We start from the raw sequence: 20,096 nt of genomic DNA on the forward strand, positions 1-20,096 counted from the left end.
TTTAATTTACATAAAAATAAATATGCACATACAAGTCATTAGTATGTAAATTTGCCTAAACTTGATGCTAATAAATTCACATTTTATGTTTAGAGATCACTGTTTTATGGTATCATTAAGCAAAGATAAATATGAGAAAATTGGGGCTGGAGAGATATTCAGTTGTCACGAGCACAGACTGCTCTTTCAGAGACTTTCGTCTGATGCCCAGCACCCACAGGGCAATTCACAACCATCTGTAACTCCAGTTTTAGGGAATCTGATGCCTCTTCGGCCCTCCATGAGCACCAGGCACACATGTTGTCCATACCCTTACATACATGCCGGCAAAACATACACATAAAATACATATTGAGATTAGAAGTCAAGAGACTAGAATGGCTGTTTTCAGGTGTGTAGAGTCTGAGACTGTGAAAATGTTAATGAAGCAATATGATGTTTTTATACATGCATTCATTAAGGTAATTATATTTTAAAGATCCTTAAAGATAGGGCTGGAGAGATGGCTCAGTGGTTAAGAGCACTGACTGCTCTTCCAGAGGTCCTGAGTTCAAATCCCAGCAAACACACGGTGGCTCACAGCCATCTGTAATGGGTGGGATCTGATGCCCTCTTCTGGTGTGTCTGAGTACAGTGACAGTGTACACAAAATAGGCAGATCTAAAAATATTCTGGGATCTGAACTAAGGTAGTGCACTAGAAATAAGGAGGAAAACCCCAGTGGATGTTGGAAGTGGAGTCTGGGTGGGAGAGAGACTTTCAGTCCTCGATTTCCATAAGACTTTTGTGTTGCTGTAATATGACTGAGCTAAGGGACACGTGACAGATATTTAGCTTTGGGCTTAAAGATTATTACTTGGTTTTGTTGTTTGTTTTTCTTTTTTTGAGACAAGGTCTCATTATGTAGCCCTTAATGGCCCCCGAAACACAGAGATCCACCTGCCTCTGCCTCCTGGGTTCTAGGATTGAAGGTGTGCACCAGCACACCCAGCAGTCATTCCTCCGGCACCTACTACCACAGTCTCAGTGAAGATAAACTGGAAGCTGGCAGCCCTTTTGCTATTGGGGACTACAGACTGGGAATTTTTTCCCTGAGCATTTTCATCCAAAACTAAACCGGTGAAGTCTCCATCATAGTTAACTGTGGAGCTTGTAAAAGCCTACAACTACTTTCAGAGATTGGATTGAATTGGACCACATAGGAAAATGTAAATTGTGACTGTTTCTAGTCACACCAAGTAGCAATTCATTAGTTCCAGATGGGCAGGGATGCAGTAGAGAGCGGTGCTTTGGATCGTAGCCATTGTTTGCCGACGTGTCGGTGGGTAAAAGCCTGGTACTTTATTAGGCCCTGACAGTTTTTTCCCGGGAGTTGTGTTTTTCTTTTTCCTTGATGTAGGAAATCATGTGCCAAATTGTATTATTTATCACAATCTGCTGAGGAACAGCTGCCAGAAAACAAAGCTGTTCCAGTAGCTCGCCTCTCCTCCCTCCATCACCACCACACAAGCAAGCAAGCATCCGGCTTTCTATTTAACTTTGGGGGTTCCCCCCCTAGTTTTACTTCGTGGTTTTGGCTTGATTAAAAATGTTCTTGTAATGAGATATTTCTGGGCTTTGCTGTGGCAGTGTAATTGAGTTTTCTGAGCTTAATTTGTTTGCTTTAGTCAACACTAACTGGCAGCAGTTTGTAGTTTGAAATCCTGAGTGTCTTGAATTCTTCCTAAATTCTAAAGTGCTGCTTTTCCCTTGGAGCCTGTGTGTGTTTGTATCTTGTCAACAAGGCACACATTTATTATCTTTCCAAGCTGTGCTTTTCACCCTAACACTTACTCCGGCTTCTTTAGATGCAGGAAGACTGTTGGAATAGTGAGTGGATGTGTCTTTGGAGACTCAGGTTGATTTCTGCATAAAAGGTGGTTAGTGTCGTTGGACAGCACAGTCGAAGGCTGGCATGTTCAGACATTGCATTCTGGATCACTGTCCAGACACCCCATGCTTGTTCATGACTCGTGGTCACACATAGTGGTGCTTCTCTGGCTCATTAGGTTTTACAGTTTGTTTCTCTGTAGACTTTTCTAGGATTTCCAGCCTTTTGATGGTCAGCAAATCTCTCCTCTGCAAGTGGTGAAACAGCTACTAGGAGGAGAATTTTTGGTTTGCTTTGAATCTTACCTGGCCCTTTCTCCGAGTCAGTCATGAGGGTGCCGGTAAACCAGCAGCACCTAGTCTGTCCTGGGCCCTGCTTTTCAGATTGAGGCCTTTCTTTTTTCCCCTGAGAACAGATGGCAAACAGACATTGAAGGGAGGAGGGTTATTCCTTGTGATCCTTCGGGAATTTGTATTCATGTAATGTGACAAAACTTCCTGGGGAGACAACACACATGTCTATTCACCTCACATAGGGAGCCCATGATAGACTAAACTATGGGTGCCACCAAAGTCCAACTTGGTGAGCCAGTGAGTTTTATTTTTTTATTAACTACTGATTTTACTAACAAGAATATGGAACGATTGTTTACAAAGAATGATTCAAAGACAGCTGTATTACCAAGGCTCAGCCCAGCATAGAAGATCTGGAGATTTGAAAGGCTGGAGAGAGGCCTTTCTGATTCACTCTGTTCATCCAGCCAGTGGCTGTTGTTTGCAAATTTCATTCTCTTAGAGCCTTCCTGAGCTCAGCTTCCCTTGTCTGAGAGGGACTCTCAGCTTTTATTCTGTACTCCGGCATGGAGGGGCTTAGTGAGTCTGTCTGTGGGGCAGGGTAAGGGACACACTTGACACACGATGACACTGAAGACAGTGGAAGGACGACTGTTATGTAACAGTTCAGTGGGGAAGGGTCATCTACAGATAGAGAAATGAACCTACCGGCCTTGCTTGTCTGCTATTCATAGTGATGACAGATTTAAATACTTCTGCAGATACTGAATGAGGTCAGCATTTATTTCCCAAGACAACTTTGTCACCCCTTCAGGGACCTCTGCATCAGAGTCATTTTCTTTACTTCGAGGTACACTTAACTCAGTTAACCATTAAACAGTAAACTTTAAAAAGCAGTCATTTTATTAAAGCATCCTAGGAATAAAAGACTTTTCCCCCTCAACTAACTGTCCTCATTTTGATGAAGTGGGACAACTTCTGTGCTGTTGTACTAAGAAGTCACAAACCAAAAATTAGGATTCTGTAGACTTTTTCTCCTTGGTTTGTGTAAAGGCTGTCTAATTTCTTAATGTTTGGTGTTCCTGACTAGTAAATTATAGGTTTATGTGGTTTTTTTTTTTTAATTTGCTTTTGCAAAAATAAAATAGTTATAGAAAAATTCCTTTTGGTTTATTTAAATTGAAGTTTTAAAATTTGTTTTCTAGTCAGTTGGCATTAGACTTCTGTTTTCTGTGTTTATGCCAAAACCTAAAAGGTAGAATGCTTAGGCAAAAATTTGCTTAAAATATGTTAAGTAGCCTTGATTGACCAGTCACATTTAAACTTCTAGTCCCAGTTTTCTCCAGACTTCTTGATAGGGTCTGGCAAAGCACAGAGAAAAGGAATACAATATCAGACAAGGGCTGGTGTGTCTAAAGACAGCTACCATGTACTTATACATAATAAATAAATGAATCTTTAAAAAAACCAGACAAGTAAATCATTGCGAAGATAGTTCAGTTTTTACTTGAGCACCTCTAATAAACTCAACAACAACAAAAGTTAAAAAGCCACCTGTGGTGTTGCAGAATCTCTGTGAATTCAAGGTAGGCCTGGCCTAGAGTGAGTTCTGTGACAACCCTGTCTCAAAAAAGGGGATGTGTGTTCATTTCCTTACAGAGTTGTTCTTGATTGTTTTGTGTGTGTAATACAGGGTGACCTTGAGTTCCTAATCTCTGCCTCAGCCTCCTGGGTTTTTTAGTTATTGGCATCTGCTACTACACCCAACACAAAATTACTCTTTTTAGTGCAGAATTGGAAACTGAGCCAGTTGCTTTCTGCATCCTGGGTAAGCACTCTATTAACTGAACTATGTTCCAAGTCCCCATCAGCAATTTTCATTGGAATTAATTATCGGTGATAATCAGAAATCTACCATTATGAGAAAATAGTTTCTTCAGTGATTCATTCATGTATTCATTCATTGTCCAGTTGAGGCAGTAAAAAGGATGATTTATTATACAAGAGTCTCCCTTGGCCACAGGTGAGAACAGAACGAGTCTAGACTGCCACAGATCCAAGGCAGAGAGCTGTTGTGGTTGTAAAGCAGACAGTTGGTCTCTCAGGCAGTCTTGGGAGCAGGTGGGGATGGTCAGATCAGTGGAGGCTTCTTCCCAACAGCAGCACACAGACAGCCCAGACAGCCTTCAGTATCCCTTCCTTCTGCTCCCAGGTCTGCGGTACGCAGGCTAATTTCCCTGCACCTCTGCTCATCTTCCTTCTCTGTGTCTGTGCATTTGATTCATCTTCCGCTCAGCTCTCCCAGCGCTGGAGCGTTGGGGAAGGTGTGCTAAGGAAGGGAGACTCTTCAGTGATGTCAGTCATCATTTTCTGTGGAGTTTGGTGGTAGAGATTAAATGTAGAATTTTACATGCCAAGTACTTGTCTACCACCGAGCTGCGTCCCCAGGACCTCATTCATCAATTATTAAATGCTTAGTGTGTACTAGTCACTGATTACAGAAATAGGCCTCACTTTTCTTATCCATAAGAATAGTAAGAACACTGTTTATATGATGTTGCTATAATAGTAAATGGAAACTTTGGATATGCTTCAAACTGCAATTGTTCACTACCTAGAATGTGAATTACCAAAGGATGAGGCATTGTATTATTATGTAATACTTTAGCAAAATATTTCTTTAATTTAGATTTATTTTTATTTTATGTATGTGAGTGGGGTGTGCATGTGCCCGTGCATGCAGCACATGAATGCCTATTGTCTGTTAAGGCCAGTAATGCAGCCATGTGAGTACAAGTAACCAAATGCACATCTTCTGTGCAGTGTTCTTAACTGCCGAGCCTTCTTTCATGCCCCTGGTTGTTTTATAAAGAATTTTTTCCAAAGTCGTAGAAATAGTGTGATGGGTTTTCAAACTATCCTTAAAGGTCTGGTGTCAGAAGTGTCTCAGGACTGCCCAGTAAGAATCAAAAGGGGGCAGCAGAGATTGTAGATCCTGCCCTAGCACAATTCCATTAGGACAACCTATTTATTTTATTTTATGGTATTTTGTTTTTTGTTTTCTGTTCAAATAAGATTTGAAAATACTGTGTGGTTTGCATATTTCTAAGTTATGATGTAGTTGTCTTTTATGTTGATATTCTCCCTCCCTCCCTCCCTCTCTTCCTCTCTCTTTCTCTCTCTCTCTCTGATATTTACTCTTCTATCTTTGTTTGGCAGACTGATGTGCTGGTCCTGAGCTGCGATCTGGTAACAGACGTTGCTCTACATGAGGTCGTGGACCTGTTTAGAGCTTATGATGCATCTCTTGCTATGCTAATGAGGGAAGGACAAGAGAGCACAGAGCCAGTTCCTGGTCACAAGGGGAAAAAGAAACCAGGTAAGGTAATGAGAATTTGCTGATTTAATAATAATTATTGTCATTCATCCTTTTATATGAGAAACATTTATTGGGAATCTACCATACACTGTAGATACTATGCTAGGAGTTCATTACATAAAATCAAGACAGTCTCTGATGTTGAAATGTTTATAGCTATTAATTTTTTTAAAGATTTATTTATTTTATGTATATGAGTACACTGTTGCTGTCTCCAGACACACCAGAAGAGGGCATCATACCCCATTACAGATGGTTATGAGCCACCATGTGGTTTCTAGGAATTGAACTCAGGACCTCTGGAAGATCAGTCTGTGCTCTTAGCCACTGAGCCGTCTCTCTATCCCTTATAGCTATTAATTAAATTGTTGTATTCCTTTATATATGGAAAAGAGAGTTCAAAACTTTGTATTCTATTTAAGTCTCAGATAACTGAATACATGGCACCTGCTTCTGTCAGGAATTGGCCTTAGGACACATGCATATCCATGCACTACCAAACCTGTGGATACTCATCCCTATATATAAATTGGTATATATAGTTCTTCCTGTCTCGCTACATAGCCTTTGAGTAGTCTAGAGCTTGATATGTAGACCAGGATGTCCTCAACCCCACAGAAAACCAGTGTTCTTAACTACTGAGCCATCACCCCAGCCCAGTTTTTAGTTTTAATATGATGCTGGGCCTTGTATACATTGCATATACTCTACCACTAAGCACAGTTTTAGCCCTTACTTTCTTTTTAGATTTAGTTTTCTTCTTTATCAGAATTTTTTAATTCAAGAAGTTATATAATTATCCAAAGTGTATTAGAATAAGGACCAGTCCTCCTCCTTCTTCCACAGCCACTTAACTAATGTTTTTGGCATTTAATTCAGAGTGTCCATGTAGCATGTTGTTGTTTTTAGCTTTAGGAATTAGCTGTTAATCAACAGCTACCCAGGAACTTAAAGGTGTAGCTCTATGTTATTACTCCCTCTGCTCAAAGTCCTTATAGCTTCCTAATGTGGTTATTGGAATCTTATTATTAACTAGATAGTTAATGATTACATTACTGTGATTATATATAGTGTTCACAGCTGAATCTTGCACATTTTTCTTTCCTGCTCTTTTTTTGAATACTAACTTCTTTTATTGCTGCTGTTTTCTTTGTATTTATTACTAATCCAACCCCAGCCCCAGTTGTGTGAATGCACTCTCAGTACAATTTAGCATATTAGGTAATCCTTCAGTTAAAGTTATCTTCTTTTTTTTATTGAGACAGTCTCACGATGTAGCCCAGGCTGTGAGAGCTGGGCTTCTCCTTAATGTAGTTCATCATCCAGAGCCTGACCCTGTCTTGTTTGCAAACAGCAGGTTCTATCAGTGGAAACAAGCTACAAGGTCTCCGTAGTGAGTAACTTCAGCTGTCCTCCTTTAGTCAGAGCTAGCACTGCCTTGCAGTGGTGGCTCATGCCCTTAATTTTAGTATTTGGGAGGCAGAGTCAAGGAGACCTCTGAGTTCAAGGCCAGCTGGTCTATAGAGAGTTCCAGGACAACCAGGGTTGCATAAAGAAACCCTGTCTTGAACAGCCACCCACAGCTGTCCTGGAACTCACTTGGTAGACCAGGCTGGTCTCAAACTCACAGTGGGCCACCTGCCTCTGCCTACCAAGTGCTGGAATCAAAGGTGTGCACCACCATCACCTGGCTAGTCTGGTTTTTAGGTAGGGTTTTCCTGGCTGCCCTGGAAGTTACCATGTAGGTTGGCCTGGTCTTGAGGTTGCTGTAGCCCCTACCCTGTCTACCCACACAGGCATTATTACTTGCCTGTGACACTGCTCCTACTCATCTAGTTTTGATTTGTTCTTAATTTGTGTAGCTTGTTGGTGTCTGTACAGTCAGTAGATATTTATCCTCTCTTTGATGTTGACATCAGGATCATGCAGACTTACTTCATAAAATGAGTCAGAATTTTGAACTCCAAGTATAACTTTTTATAGAGTAGGAGTACAGTTTTACTCTTGGAGTGAGTAAAGACTATAGAAAAGATAGAAAAGTCAGAGAAGTAAAAATCAAGTAGGAAGATTTAAATATGACATAATTTTTAAAAAAACTCTTTACTTTATGTATGCAAGTACATTGTTGCTCTCTTCAGACACATTAGAAGAGGGCATCAGATCTCAAATAGATGGTTGTGAGCCACCGTGTGGTTGCTGGAATTTGAACTCAGGACCTCTGGAAGTGCAGTCAGTGCCCTTAACCGCTGAGCCACCTCTCCAGCCCAACATAATTTTTAAAAAATGAAAGTTCAGTTTTATTTGCTTTCTTAGTCCTGTGTCATAGGTGGACATTCTGGTTACCTGTTCTGCTCCAAGTGGGGTTCACTCAGATAAAGCAAGACAGAAAAGAAGCCTCTCCTATATCTTTATTCAGAGTTTGCAGTTACTATGGTAACAATAAAGAAACAATACAGGGAGGAGTGCCCAAGAAAGAAAGCCATGTGGCAACAGAGCCAAATGTTGCCTGGCTGGAAATTATCACTCTCAGGACATTCAAGTTATTGTTTTTTGTGAGCCTAAGAAGCTGATATGTTAAACAATCCCAATTAGATCCAGAAATACCATCTAGTTCTCTATTAAGTTGATAGATAGCTCATAATTAGACCTTCACAAATTTTTCTATAGTCTCAAATTGTCATGTAATGGATGAATTAATATATTTCAAAGTTGTGTGTGTGACATTTAGAGTTCTCTTCAAAATTTAGCTTCAAATTGACCATCTATGGATTTCACTAATTTTGGTTTTTGGAAAGAACTGTATAATTTTCCCCCATTCAGATTCAAACACTGCATAAGGTTAGATGACCAGCTACCATGTGGTTGATGTTCTCAAGTGCTTCAGTCACCAGAGCCCAGTGTCATACAGTTAACACTTTGTTGTAGATACACAAACAGCTACAGCAGTGACGCACACCAGGTATGGTGGTATGCAGCTGTAATCCCATCTCTCCAGAGGTGAGGCAGGACAGTCAGGAGTTCAAGTCCAGCCTTGGTTATATATTGAGACCTGTCTGAAGAGAGAGGTAGGTAGATGTAGACATGTATGTGCATGTCAGTTTACTTGCACACGTGCACACGTGTAAACAGCAGAGGTTGCTCATGTGTCTTCTCACTGAACTTGAACTTGCTATTTCAGCTAGACTGGGATCTGTTTGCCTTTGCCCCCACACTCAGTGCAGGGGTTAGAGATGCACATGCTACCACAGCTTTTATGTGGACACTGAGGATCGATCCAAAGTCAGGTCCCTGTGTTTGCATAAAAGCACTTTATCCATTGAGCACAGAATTTTGTTTCATTTTTAACTTAAATTTTTGTTTGTCTGGTTTTGTGGCTTTTTGTTTTTGTTTGTTTGTTTTTTCAAGACAGGGTCTCACTGTGTAGCTCTGGCTACCGTGGAATTTATTCTAGACCAGTCTGGCCTTGAACACACAGATATACCTGCCTCTACATCCAAAGTGCTGGGATTAAAGGTGTGTGTCTATACCTGACAACTTAAATAATTTAATAAATTCTTTACATATATTAACTCATTTAACATGTGTGTGTGTGTGTGTGTGTGTGTGTGTGTGTGTGTGTGTGTGTGTGTGTGTGATTTATACCTCAGGGGACTAGCTTTAGAAACTCAGTTCTTAATTGTTACACTATGTTTCTTCTGTGTATCCATGTCCTGAGATTATGTACTGACCAGGTGGTGGTGGTGTACACCTTTGATCCCCAAGCTCAGAGGCAGAGGCAGGTGGAATTCTGAATTTGAGGCCAGCCTGGTCAGTCTATAGAGCAAGTTCCAGAACAGCCAGGGCTACACATAGAAACCTTGTCTTAAAAAAAAAAAAAAAAAAAAAAAAAAAAAACCACTAAAAGACCAAAAAAAGAACTCACACTATATAGAAGCTAGTGTGAATATTTGTGTGGGGGGGTGTGTGTGTCAGTGTCATCTGTGTTCCTGTGTGTTTGTGCACCTGCATGGTGGTCAGAGGTCAGTGTTAGACCTCTTCCACAATCACTCCACCTTGTTTTATAGGCAGAATCTTGTTAAGCCTGCAGCTCTGTGATTCATTTAGAGTAGCTGGCCAGCAAGCCCCAGAGATCCTCCTGTTTCTGTTTTCACATGTCTGGGGTCACAGGTGTGCACCACTTTCACAAGATTGCTAGGGGTCAAACTCAGATCCTCATGTTTGTGCACCAAGTACCTGTCTCTCCCAGCCACATAGCACATATTATTAAGTTTCCAACAATGTGCTAGATGTTATAGGAAATATAAAGCAGTAATAAATTGACCTTTGAGGTATTTATATTGTAGCTGGGGCGGGGGATAGATTATCATATGAACAACTGTATAGCAGATATGTAGCTAATCTTTTTTAGATTTATTCATTTATTTTATGTATGAGAGTACACTGGTGCTATCTTCAGACACCAGAAGAGGGCATCAGATCCTATTACAGATGATGTGAGCCACCATGTGGTTGCTGGGAATTGAACTCAGGACCTTTGAAAGAACAGTCAGTGCTCTTAACCGCTGAGCCATCTCTCCAGCCTATGTAGTTAATCTTAACTGACTATGGATAATAGTTTTTTAATATGAGTACACTGTAGTTGTCACGAGGGCATCAGATCCCATCACAGGTGATTGTGAGCCACCATGTGGTTGCCGGGATTTGAATTCAGGACCTCTGGAAGAACAGTCTTAACCACTGAGCCATCTCTCCAGCCCCCAACTATGGATAACCTTAAATAGTAGTATTTCTACTTTCACAGTGAACAGACCTAGCTTATTATGACCTAAATTATTTGGAGAGGGGGAATTCCATGCTGTATTTCCTGTGAGGTGTGGTAGACAGAAACTGGACTGTATCTTGACTGTCCCACTTTTTGACATCCCTTTGCTGCTGTCTCTGAAACTCAGGTCCTCGTGCATACTAGACAAATGCACTACCACTGAGTACCCCAACCCCTTTCATTTCTTAGACTGGCCTTAACTTTGAAGTCTTTTAAGTCTTTTTGGTCTTAGCCTCTCAGATGCTGGTGTTAGAGGCATGCATCTTAACTTTTTACTTTTGAAATAATTTCATGTTTATGAAGTGGTTGAAAGTATAGCAGTTTACCAGAATAGTTCAAAGAACTTATATATCCTTTACCTAATTTTCCAATTTTTAACATTTGCGCTATCCTTCTATCCTCCCCCAGCTTCTCCCTCCCCCCCACTCCCCCACCACCCCACTCACTCACTTTCTCACTCTCTCTCTTATATAAACTGTATTTCTGAGAACTACTTGAAAATAAGTTGTGACTGAGTGCACTCTGCTTTTAAATAAGTATGTGTGAACCACCCCTCCCCTAGAAAACGGTCTCTTAAACCAGTCATTGCACCTTATAGTACGTTAGTCTATTACTTTATCCAGAGTTTACCAGTTTACCTGGTAATATCCTCAGAGTCAGATAGACATATTTGGCCCTTTATGCTGTAATCTCTGTAGCTTGTGACATGATGCTTGCTTATCCTGCCTCTCCTCCGGTCATAGGACTATTTGATTCTAAGAGCGTTCTACATAGGTGCCCTGTCCCTGATTAAACATGCAAGCAGGACAAACGGCTTGATTTGATTTTCTTTCTTTTATGATCCAGTGGAGCAGCGTGACTTCATTGGAGTGGACAGCACAGGAAAAAGGCTGCTCTTTATGGCTAATGAAGCAGACTTGGATGAAGAACTGGTCATTAAGGGATCCATCCTGCAGAAGTAAGCCCTAGGGATTGACTTCTTGGCAGTTCTCCCTTTCTTGAAACCAAATAAAACCACCCACCATGGGAAAGCAGGAATGAAACTAGATTGCACTGTGTGAAATTGAGAAAAGTATGTGAATGCTATCCCAAGAGACAGGATCCCGGCTTTCCTTCACAGCATGCACTTAGCGTTCCTTGTGTCTTTTCTTACCAAGGTAGAGCCAGGTCCTGCATTGAAGTAGTGCAAAGCCTCTGTGGGGAGGGCAGAACTGACCTTCAGAATGTGTTAGAGAGCCTCCTCTTAAAAGTATGCTAGAGAGCACATAGCATAGTTCACCACCTGTGGTGCTAGTATGACCTCGTTGTTAGGAAACAAATGTCCAGGAGGTTTTCATCTGAGGAGTATGAAATTCTTATCTCACTAAACAGTTCCTTATTCTCCCCTGCCCCTACAGTTGTCCCTGACGGTAACAAGTCTGCTTTATCGGTTAATTTGAGTAATTTGCATATCTTCTATAAATGAAATCCTATATATTTATGTGTTTGTGATTGACTTATTTCATTTGGCACAATAGCTTCAAAGTTCATCACATTTCCTATGATAGAATCCCATCTTTTTCTTATTTATTATCTATGAAATGTGTTTTAAGAGCTATTCTTAAACATTTTTAACATTTAAGCAAAGTATATACAGAACTTTGTAATCATATCACATCCTAATACCTTGGGTGTATTCTATATACTACTTTATTTATTTTGACAATTATTTATTTTTATTTTTTATGTGTATGGGCGTTTTCCCTGCATGTATGTCTGTGTACTGTGTGCATACATTGCCCATGGAGACTAGAAGGCGACATCGGATCTCCTAGAACTAGGTTTTACCAATGGTTGTGAGCCACTGTGGGTGCTAGGAATAGAACCCGGGTTCTCTGCAAAAGCGGCAGTTACTCTTAACCATTGAGCTCTCTCCAGCCCCTCATCTCCTTCTTACAGACCAGGATTACTCAACAAAAGCCTCTTCTTCTGTTACCTTTATTTTGTTCCTTTGTTTGTTTGTTTGGTTTTGTTTTGTTTTAAGATTTATTTATTTAATGCATATGAGTACACTGTCACTGCCTTCAAACCCACCAGAAGAGGGCATCAGATCCCATTACAGATGGTTGTGAGCCACCGTGTGGTTCTGGGAATTGAACTCAGACCTCTGGAAGAGCAGTCAGTGCTCTTAACCACTGAGCCATCTCTCCAGCCTATCAACCTTTGTTTTTTATCTTGGTTTTTCCTTCCCTAAGAAGCCTGCACATGGTGGCTGGTTTCTTTTGTTGAGTCAATTTTTTTTTCTTAAATGGGAAAGCAAGCTTGGGTTCAGTGGCCAAAATCTGGTGATAGGATATGTTATCTTTATTATAATCCTTTATTTTAATTATTATTTTGTGAACACGTGTGTTGAACACGTGTGTTTATGTGGGTATTATGTGTATGCTCTGGCATGACTACCATGGTATGCCTGTGGAGGATGGGACAGTTTGTTGAGTTGGTTCTTTCCTTCCATTTTATGTGGGCTTTCCTAGGCAGCACCTTACCCACTGAGCTCTCTCTCACCTCTGTCAGTTCTGCATTGACACCTTCACAGCTTTCTCCTTCCCTCCTGCTGTCTGAAGAGCAGCTGGCCAGTCATCTGGACCATAAAGATTGCCATCTTTTCCCAGGCATAGTGTCAAATGCCTTAGTCCCAATGTTTGACGAAGAGGCAGGGAGGTAGAGTTGTCTATTCAAGGCTCGTGTGGTCTCCTTAGTGAGCTCCAGGCTTAATGTAAAGATATATATGTACACTGATTCCTCAGACTCCATTGAAACAATAATAAAGGGATTTTAGAAAGGTGTAAATCCAGAATGCTAAAGAAAATCGGTTTCTCTAAGCTTAAGTTTATGCAGCTGAATGTGGTTTAGCTATTCTTTAGAGGATCTCCATTTTACTTTTGACAAACATGTGTTTTTAATAGTTCAAAAGTGTAAGGTATTTGTGCCAAATAGTTAATAGGAAAATCATGATGCTCTTCCCATAGTGTTGTGTGGTTCACTCTTAAATTCTAGTCAAGGGGTCAAGGGTGGTTTTTTTGTTTTTTCCTGGAAGGGTAATAAACATTTAAAAACAAGCTTTTAAAGATATCTTTTTAAATGAAATAAATGTTCACAAGTTCAACTTGGAAGGTTTAGGCATTTGTATCTGGGGAGACAAGGACATCTGTCAAGTCTGCAAAAAACATGGCCAAAATCTATTTTGAGGACTAAAGATGGTGAAAAATGGTTTAAACTTCAATTATTCCATGTGTGGGAAGCCCTGAAATTCTTCTTATCTAAGTTAGGAGTGTCCCTATTGATACGCAACCAGTCCTAATTCCAGAATTTTTCTTATTTTATGATAAGGACTTTTTTCTAAGCTAGAATTTGCCAGTTATTGTGCACCTTTAAACCCAGAACCCTGGAGGCAGAGGCAGGTGAGTCTCTGTGAGTTCAAGGCCAGCCTGGTCTACATAGAGTTTCAGGATAGCCAGGGCTACATAGTGACCTTGTCTTGACAACAACAAAAAGGAGGAGAAGGAGAAAGAAGAAGCTAAAACCAATAGCACTGGACTTTTGTTCTTATTTCAGTTCCATAGAGAAACATAGCTATGAGAGCTCTCGTGCCTTTAGACTGAAGGGCCTGCGGAGTGCAGGGGCGTCTGCCAGCCTCTGCCTGTGTGTGTCATGTCTTCAGCGGTACAAATCAGCCGGGCTCTTAGGTTCTCTGTAAGGTTCTGTGTTCTCGGGTATACTGAGTCTGTTACCACTGCTCCTGTTATCCGGCTTCCAAAATGTGTAGTTCTGGTCTTTGTCCTTGTAGGTTTATATCTTTAAATTAAAAATACACAGATAGCACATACCTTTAATCTCAGCACTCAAAAGACAAAGGGTCTACAGAGTGAGTTACAGGACAGCCAGGGTTATACAGAGAAACCCTGTCTCAAAAAAAATAAATCGAAACGAAAACCTTCACTACCATTTTAGTAGGTTTTCGTAGTACATGGTGATTAATGTCTGCTTTAGTCCTCACCCAGGATTTTTCCTTTATTCTTCCCATCCCCCCCCTTCCCTTCTTCTCTCTTCTCTGCACCTACCTTACCCTACTGTCCATCCTCCTCCTCCCTTGTTTGTGTCTCTTCCTTCTTCATCCAGTTTATCTACTCGCGCAGCCTTGAGTCTTTTTTCCCTGTAATATATAAGACACTTTTATTAATGTGTTGTGTTGTGTTGTGCACACTTGCCATAACATGCTTGTGGAAGTCAGAGGACGGCTTTTAGTAGTGGGTCTCCTTTCACCATTTAAGTTTTAGGGTTCAAACTCAGGTCAGTGGGCTTGGTAACAAGCTTGTTCCCCGGCTTCTGGTGCTAGGTGATAACCCTGAGCTTTATGCATACAAGGCAAGCTGTCTGCCACTGAGATGTATCCCTGGCCCAACCCTCAGTTTTTAGTTACTTTGTACATCTGTTTTTGTCAACTATTACATAGATTTTATTAAGCTTTCCAGGGATACTCTTTTGTTCTGGAATAAATTGTCATCATTATAAATTCATAATTCCATCTTAACTGAACCCTCAAAATCACACTAAAGGCTTGCCTGTCTCGACCAGTCTTCCATGCCTCACAGCAACTGTTTTCAGCCTTCATCTGTAATAAAGGAAGCTGCTGCTGCTCCTTCTCAGGGAAGATCCTAGCAAGTGATAGATTTCCCGGCATCTGCTGTGTGCTCACCCTCACACAGACTCTGCAGTTCTGCTTCTGTAGCTTTGGAGAAAGTCTGGGACCTCCTTTGTTCACTCAGGCCTCTTACTCCATTCTCCTGCCACCACTGTAACCTTGCTCCACTGCTTTTCCAGTCTCTAGGCCTTTTGAACCTAGCTGTATTATCTTTCCTCCTTACAGCTATGTGTACATTGTTTATAGAATAAAGCATGAATTCCTTAGGCTCCAGTCACTATCCATTGAGCTGCTCCCAATCCTCCTACCCACATTACTGTTTGTTGTTGTTCTAATGGTTATTTATTTATTTATTGTATATATAAATGTATGTCTATGTGTGCATGTGTGTATGTTCACATATATGCCCCAGGAGGTCAGAACAGGACACTGGATCCCCTGGAGCTGGAATTATAGGCAGTGAGTTGTCTGAGGTGGTGCTAGGAACTGAATTTGGGTCCTCTAGAAGAATAGTACATGCTCTTAACTGCTGAGCCATCTCTATCGCCCCTTTATGTGTATGTGTGTCTGTGTGTGTCTGTGTGTGTGCATCCGTGTATATGTGTATCCAAGTACGGTGGTGCTTGCCTGTAATCTCAGTGCTTGAGAAGCTGAGGCACCAAGGTTGCTTCAAAGTCAAAGTCAACGTGGGTGACATAGTAAGATGCTATCTAAAAATAAAAATTACAGATAAACAATATTAAATAGAGTAGTTATAGCAATATATTATAATAAAAATTACGTAAGTAAAATCTTTCTCTCAGAATACCCTATTATGCTTGTCATGGTGGCTCATACCTTTAATCCTAGTACTCGTTAGGCAGAGGCAGATGAATCTATGAGTTTAAGGCCATCCTGATCTATACGAGACCCTTGTCAAAACCAAACAAATCCTATTGTAACTTTTCTTTTTAAAACATACACATATATATCCATATACATACACACACACACATATATATACAGAAAGAGAGGGGGAGAGAGAATGAGGGACTGGGTTTCTCTGTGTAGTCCTGGCTGTCATAGAACTTGCTCTGTAGACCAAGCTGGACTCTAAACTCAGAGATCCACCTGCCTCTGCCTCCCATTGCTGCATAAAGGTGTGCCCCACTACTTACAAACATGGAAGCAAAAAATAAAATGAAGAAGTGGAAAAAAACAAAAAAAAAAGCAAAATTCTTGGGGCAGAAAAAAAAAGAAAGGAAAGGAAACTAGCCCCTCCATCCTGGTCTGTCCGGGCTAAGGGGCGGCATCATGGTTCTCCCTTACCAGTGTTCTGGAGCCCGTTACCCGATGATAGGCTAATGTCCACATCACCTGATTATGAGCCTTTTCTTTTTTGTTCTTCCTACAGGCACCCCAGAATACATTTCCACACGGGCCTTGTGGATGCCCATCTCTACTGCTTGAAGAAATATGTTGTGGATTTCTTAATGGAGAATAGGTAAGAGAGGAAGGTAGAGTTAAGCCTACAAATTTTGAGCATCCTCTGTGTCAATTTTTTTTGGGTGTTTTATTATAAACCTACAGTTTTTAACAAAGTACAGTGTAGCCTGTCTTAGCTACTTTTTGGGTTCTTCTATTTCCCCTCCCTTTATTCCCCCAGTTTCACCCCCTGTCACCAGACAGGAGGAAAAAAAGCATGGAGGGAGAAGAGAAGGATCTTCTCTGGTTTCATGGAGGGAGAGAGAGATCTTCACTCTAGTTTCTTTCTTCTCATTTCTTCTTTGAACATGACTACTGGGGATTTGCAAACACCGTCAGCCCCACATAACACAATTGCAGGAGCCATCCCCAGCTGGCAAGAATCACACCTCTGCTAGAACATGAGGCAAATACTAGCCAGCTGCTTCGGAGCAGCCCTGTGTCCCCAAACCTGGGATTAAAATGAAAGCACATCCTTAAAATAGTTCTGTTTTTTAGAGAGACCAAAATTCCAAAATTGTCAGTACAGCACAGTTTTCTTTGTTGTTGGCTCTGCTTTTGCTCGTGAGTATGCGGGTGTGCGTGCATGACCACATATGGTCTCAGAAGGCAGATGTATCAGATCCTCAAGCTGGAATCCCCACAGGGGCTGTGAGCTGCCTGACAACAAAATTTAGGGTCTGTCGTAGGAGCAGTGTACTCTCTTAACCTCCAGTCATGTCTCCAGCCCTTGTTTTTGTTTGTAGCCATAGCTAGCCTGGAACTCTTCAGAAAAGGCTAGCCTCAGATTCATCAAGATTTGCTTGTCTGCCTCCTGAGCACTAAGATTAAAGGTGTGAGTCACCTTGTCTGATCCAAAAGGTATATAGTTTTTAACAAACTACCTTGTGATTTAGTTAATAGTCTTAAACTTTTTCTTTTTTTGTAGTGCTAGAGCTATAACCTAGGGCCTTGTGAGTCCAAAAATACATGCTTTACCACTGAGTAATACTCTAGCCTGAAGTCTTCTTAATATTAGATACCAGTTTATACAAAGATCACAATTGTTTTGCATTTGTTTTAGTAATCAAATTATTTATATACTGTTACTTTGTTTGCACCAAAGAAACCTACTTATATTTTGGGAATCTGCAAATAATAAATTACCAGAATATTTTTATAGACTCTTAACATAGCCTGGGCATGGTGGCATGTACCTGTAATCCCAGAAAGTTAAGAGGCTATCTTCCCTTGATGACTTCTGGATACGTTTTTGCCTTGAACAGTGCTGGTTGACTGGTAAGCAGGCACCACAGCAGCCAAGTTCCCCCAACGAATCTTTTTTTTTTTTTTAAACATAAGCTATTCAAGATTTCTCCAGCACTGATTGATAGAAAGCACAATGAGATGGCACTTCAGAGACAGCAGCTTCAGGGAAGGGCAATGAGATGACTTTCATGTGGCTAAATCAGTGGCACAAACATAATTCTCCTTCTCTGTCTCCCTTAGGGGCAGGTGAACGCTAAGAGGTCACCACACACTAAGGGGCAGCGTGATCCGCTTTTGAGCAGTTGAGAAAGGGGTAGCGCTGGGACAAGTCTGGGCTCAGGGCTGGGGCTGAACAGTAGCACGCTTGCCTAACATGCACGAGGCCCTGGGAGGTGGGGGTGTCTCAGATGTCTTACCGTCTCATTTGGTCACATCTGATGGAAAGAGTAAAAACTAAGCTGAAAACCTTCACAGCCCGGAATGTTTTTTGTTTCTGGCTAACTTCCTGGGACCCTCCCTCCCAAGTTGCTTGGCTAAGATTTGGTGCGGAGCACCAAGGTCTCCCACAGTGGAGCCTGCCTGGGTTCTGCTGGCTCTCAGTAAGGCAGGCCCATTCCTGGTAAGACAGCAGCCATTAGGCTAAAATGTGCTGCTCCAAGCTGCAGAAATGCTTGGCATGTTAAAAATGGTTGCTAAGATAAAAAGATGTCACACTGTGCATATCACAACTGCACTGAGGACACTTTGCATTGTGCTCACATACCCTTAAATATTGTTCCCAAAGGTATTCAGCTCCTCCAGTTCGAACTCTGGGAAGAGGCTGACACAGTTTTGTGAAAAAAGACAAGAGGGGTAGAAGGGGTAGCAGGAGGGAAAGCAGCCTTCAGTTAAAAAGATCAGCCATCAGTTTCAAGGTCAGTTTCTGGGAGGCTGGCCTCTGGTGGAGTCAAGGTCAGAGGGAGAAGCGGCTGCAGGGCAGGGATGGAGAAGGTCTACATCTATTGCAGGTCCCACAGGGTCTGGTCCAGCATCCTTTGTGTACAGAGATGCTCCTCTTTGGTGCACTTCAGCTTATCTTCCAAGTCGTCAATGGTCTTTTCCAGTTTGGCTACCGGATCTTTCAGATCTTTCAGCAAACTCAGCACGGCACGTGTCTCTGCCTCCTTGAGTTTATCAGTAAGAATCTTTATTTCTTCTTCGTACTTGTCTTCTTTTTGAGAGTACTTTTCTTCAGCAGCACTTCAGGTTCTGGTTCATCCGTCTGATCTGCTCATCCATCTCTCGGCAACGGGACTCTGCCAGCTTGGCGCATTCCTCCGTGCATTCCAAGTCTCCTTCAATAATCACCAACTTACGAGCCATCTCATCATACTTCCTGTCTGCCTCTTCTGCAGTGTGCTTTGCTTCCTTTAGCTGGATTTCCTGGAGTTCCATCTTTTCTTCATCTTTTAGAGCCTGGTTTTCAATCACCTTCATACCTCTCTCACTCTCAGCAGCAGCCTTTTCCGCTTCCTCCAGTTTCTGCAAAGCAGTGGCAAGGCGCTCCTGGGCACGGTCCAGCTCCTCTTCAACCAGCTGGGTCCTGCGGTTTAAGGAGGCCACCTCAGCTTCAGCCTGCTCTCAGCCCGCCTTTCTCCCTCCACTTCCCGCTGGAGGCGCTCGGCCCTCTCCTCCGCATCATCAGCCTTCTGCTGCAGAACCTGGATCTTGCGCTTTACTGCCTCGATGGTGGTGCTCCTGGCCATGGTGCCTACCCAGCTGCTTCTGGAAATCGGGTTCCTACCTCCTCCGCTTGGCATTGTAGCCACTTTTCACCCTACTTCCCCCCCAACGAATCTTAATTTAAGTTCTAGCTGTGAGTTGGGCATGGCAGTGCAGATCTGTTATTATTTAGCAAGATCACAAATTCAAGCCTACCCAGAAAGTTCAAAACCACCCTTGCCAACTTAGTCTTACAATAATAAGTAAAAATGGTACTGAGTGTATAGTATACTTCAGAGGTAGGCACTTGCATAGCACACAAGTCCCTGGGTTCAAGGCCCACCCAAAACAAAACTTATCACTGTCTTTAGCTGATGGGCCAGGATATATACAGAATTAAAGAAGAGCTAGGCAGTACACCATGTGTATACCCTGTACCCATGGAGGCCAGAGAAGAGAGTGTCAAATCCCGAGACTAAAGCTACAGGTAGTTGGTTGTAAGCTGCCATCTTGGTGCTAGGGATCAAACCTGAGTCCTCTGGAAGAGTAGCCAGTGTTTTTTATTTGTTTGTTTGTTTGGTTGGTTGGTTATTTTTCTTCAAGACAGGGTTTCTCTGTGTATCCTTGGCTGTGCTGGA

General features: G+C 41.8%; 1 protein-coding gene and 1 pseudogene across 2 annotated transcripts in view; one reads left to right on the top strand and one right to left on the bottom strand.

Annotated features, from left to right (window-relative positions):
- EIF2B3 (eukaryotic translation initiation factor 2B subunit gamma) overlaps positions 1 to 20,096 on the top strand; it is a 59,961-nt gene that overhangs the window by 18,342 nt on the left and 21,523 nt on the right. Inside the window, exons 4-6 of the mRNA XM_080921536.1 lie at positions 5,383 to 5,542; positions 11,211 to 11,322; positions 16,439 to 16,528. Of these exons, the coding sequence (XP_080777662.1) occupies positions 5,383 to 5,542; positions 11,211 to 11,322; positions 16,439 to 16,528 (362 nt within the window). The remainder of the gene's footprint in view (positions 1 to 5,382; positions 5,543 to 11,210; positions 11,323 to 16,438; positions 16,529 to 20,096) is intronic.
- Positions 18,756 to 19,502, bottom strand: LOC308424905 (annotated as a pseudogene). Its single transcript has one exon. The product of its transcript is annotated as an uncharacterized misc_RNA (transcript).

This window comes from Micromys minutus (genome assembly GCF_963924665.1).
Source record: "Micromys minutus genome assembly, chromosome: 9".
Taxonomy (NCBI): Eukaryota; Metazoa; Chordata; class Mammalia; order Rodentia; family Muridae; genus Micromys; species Micromys minutus.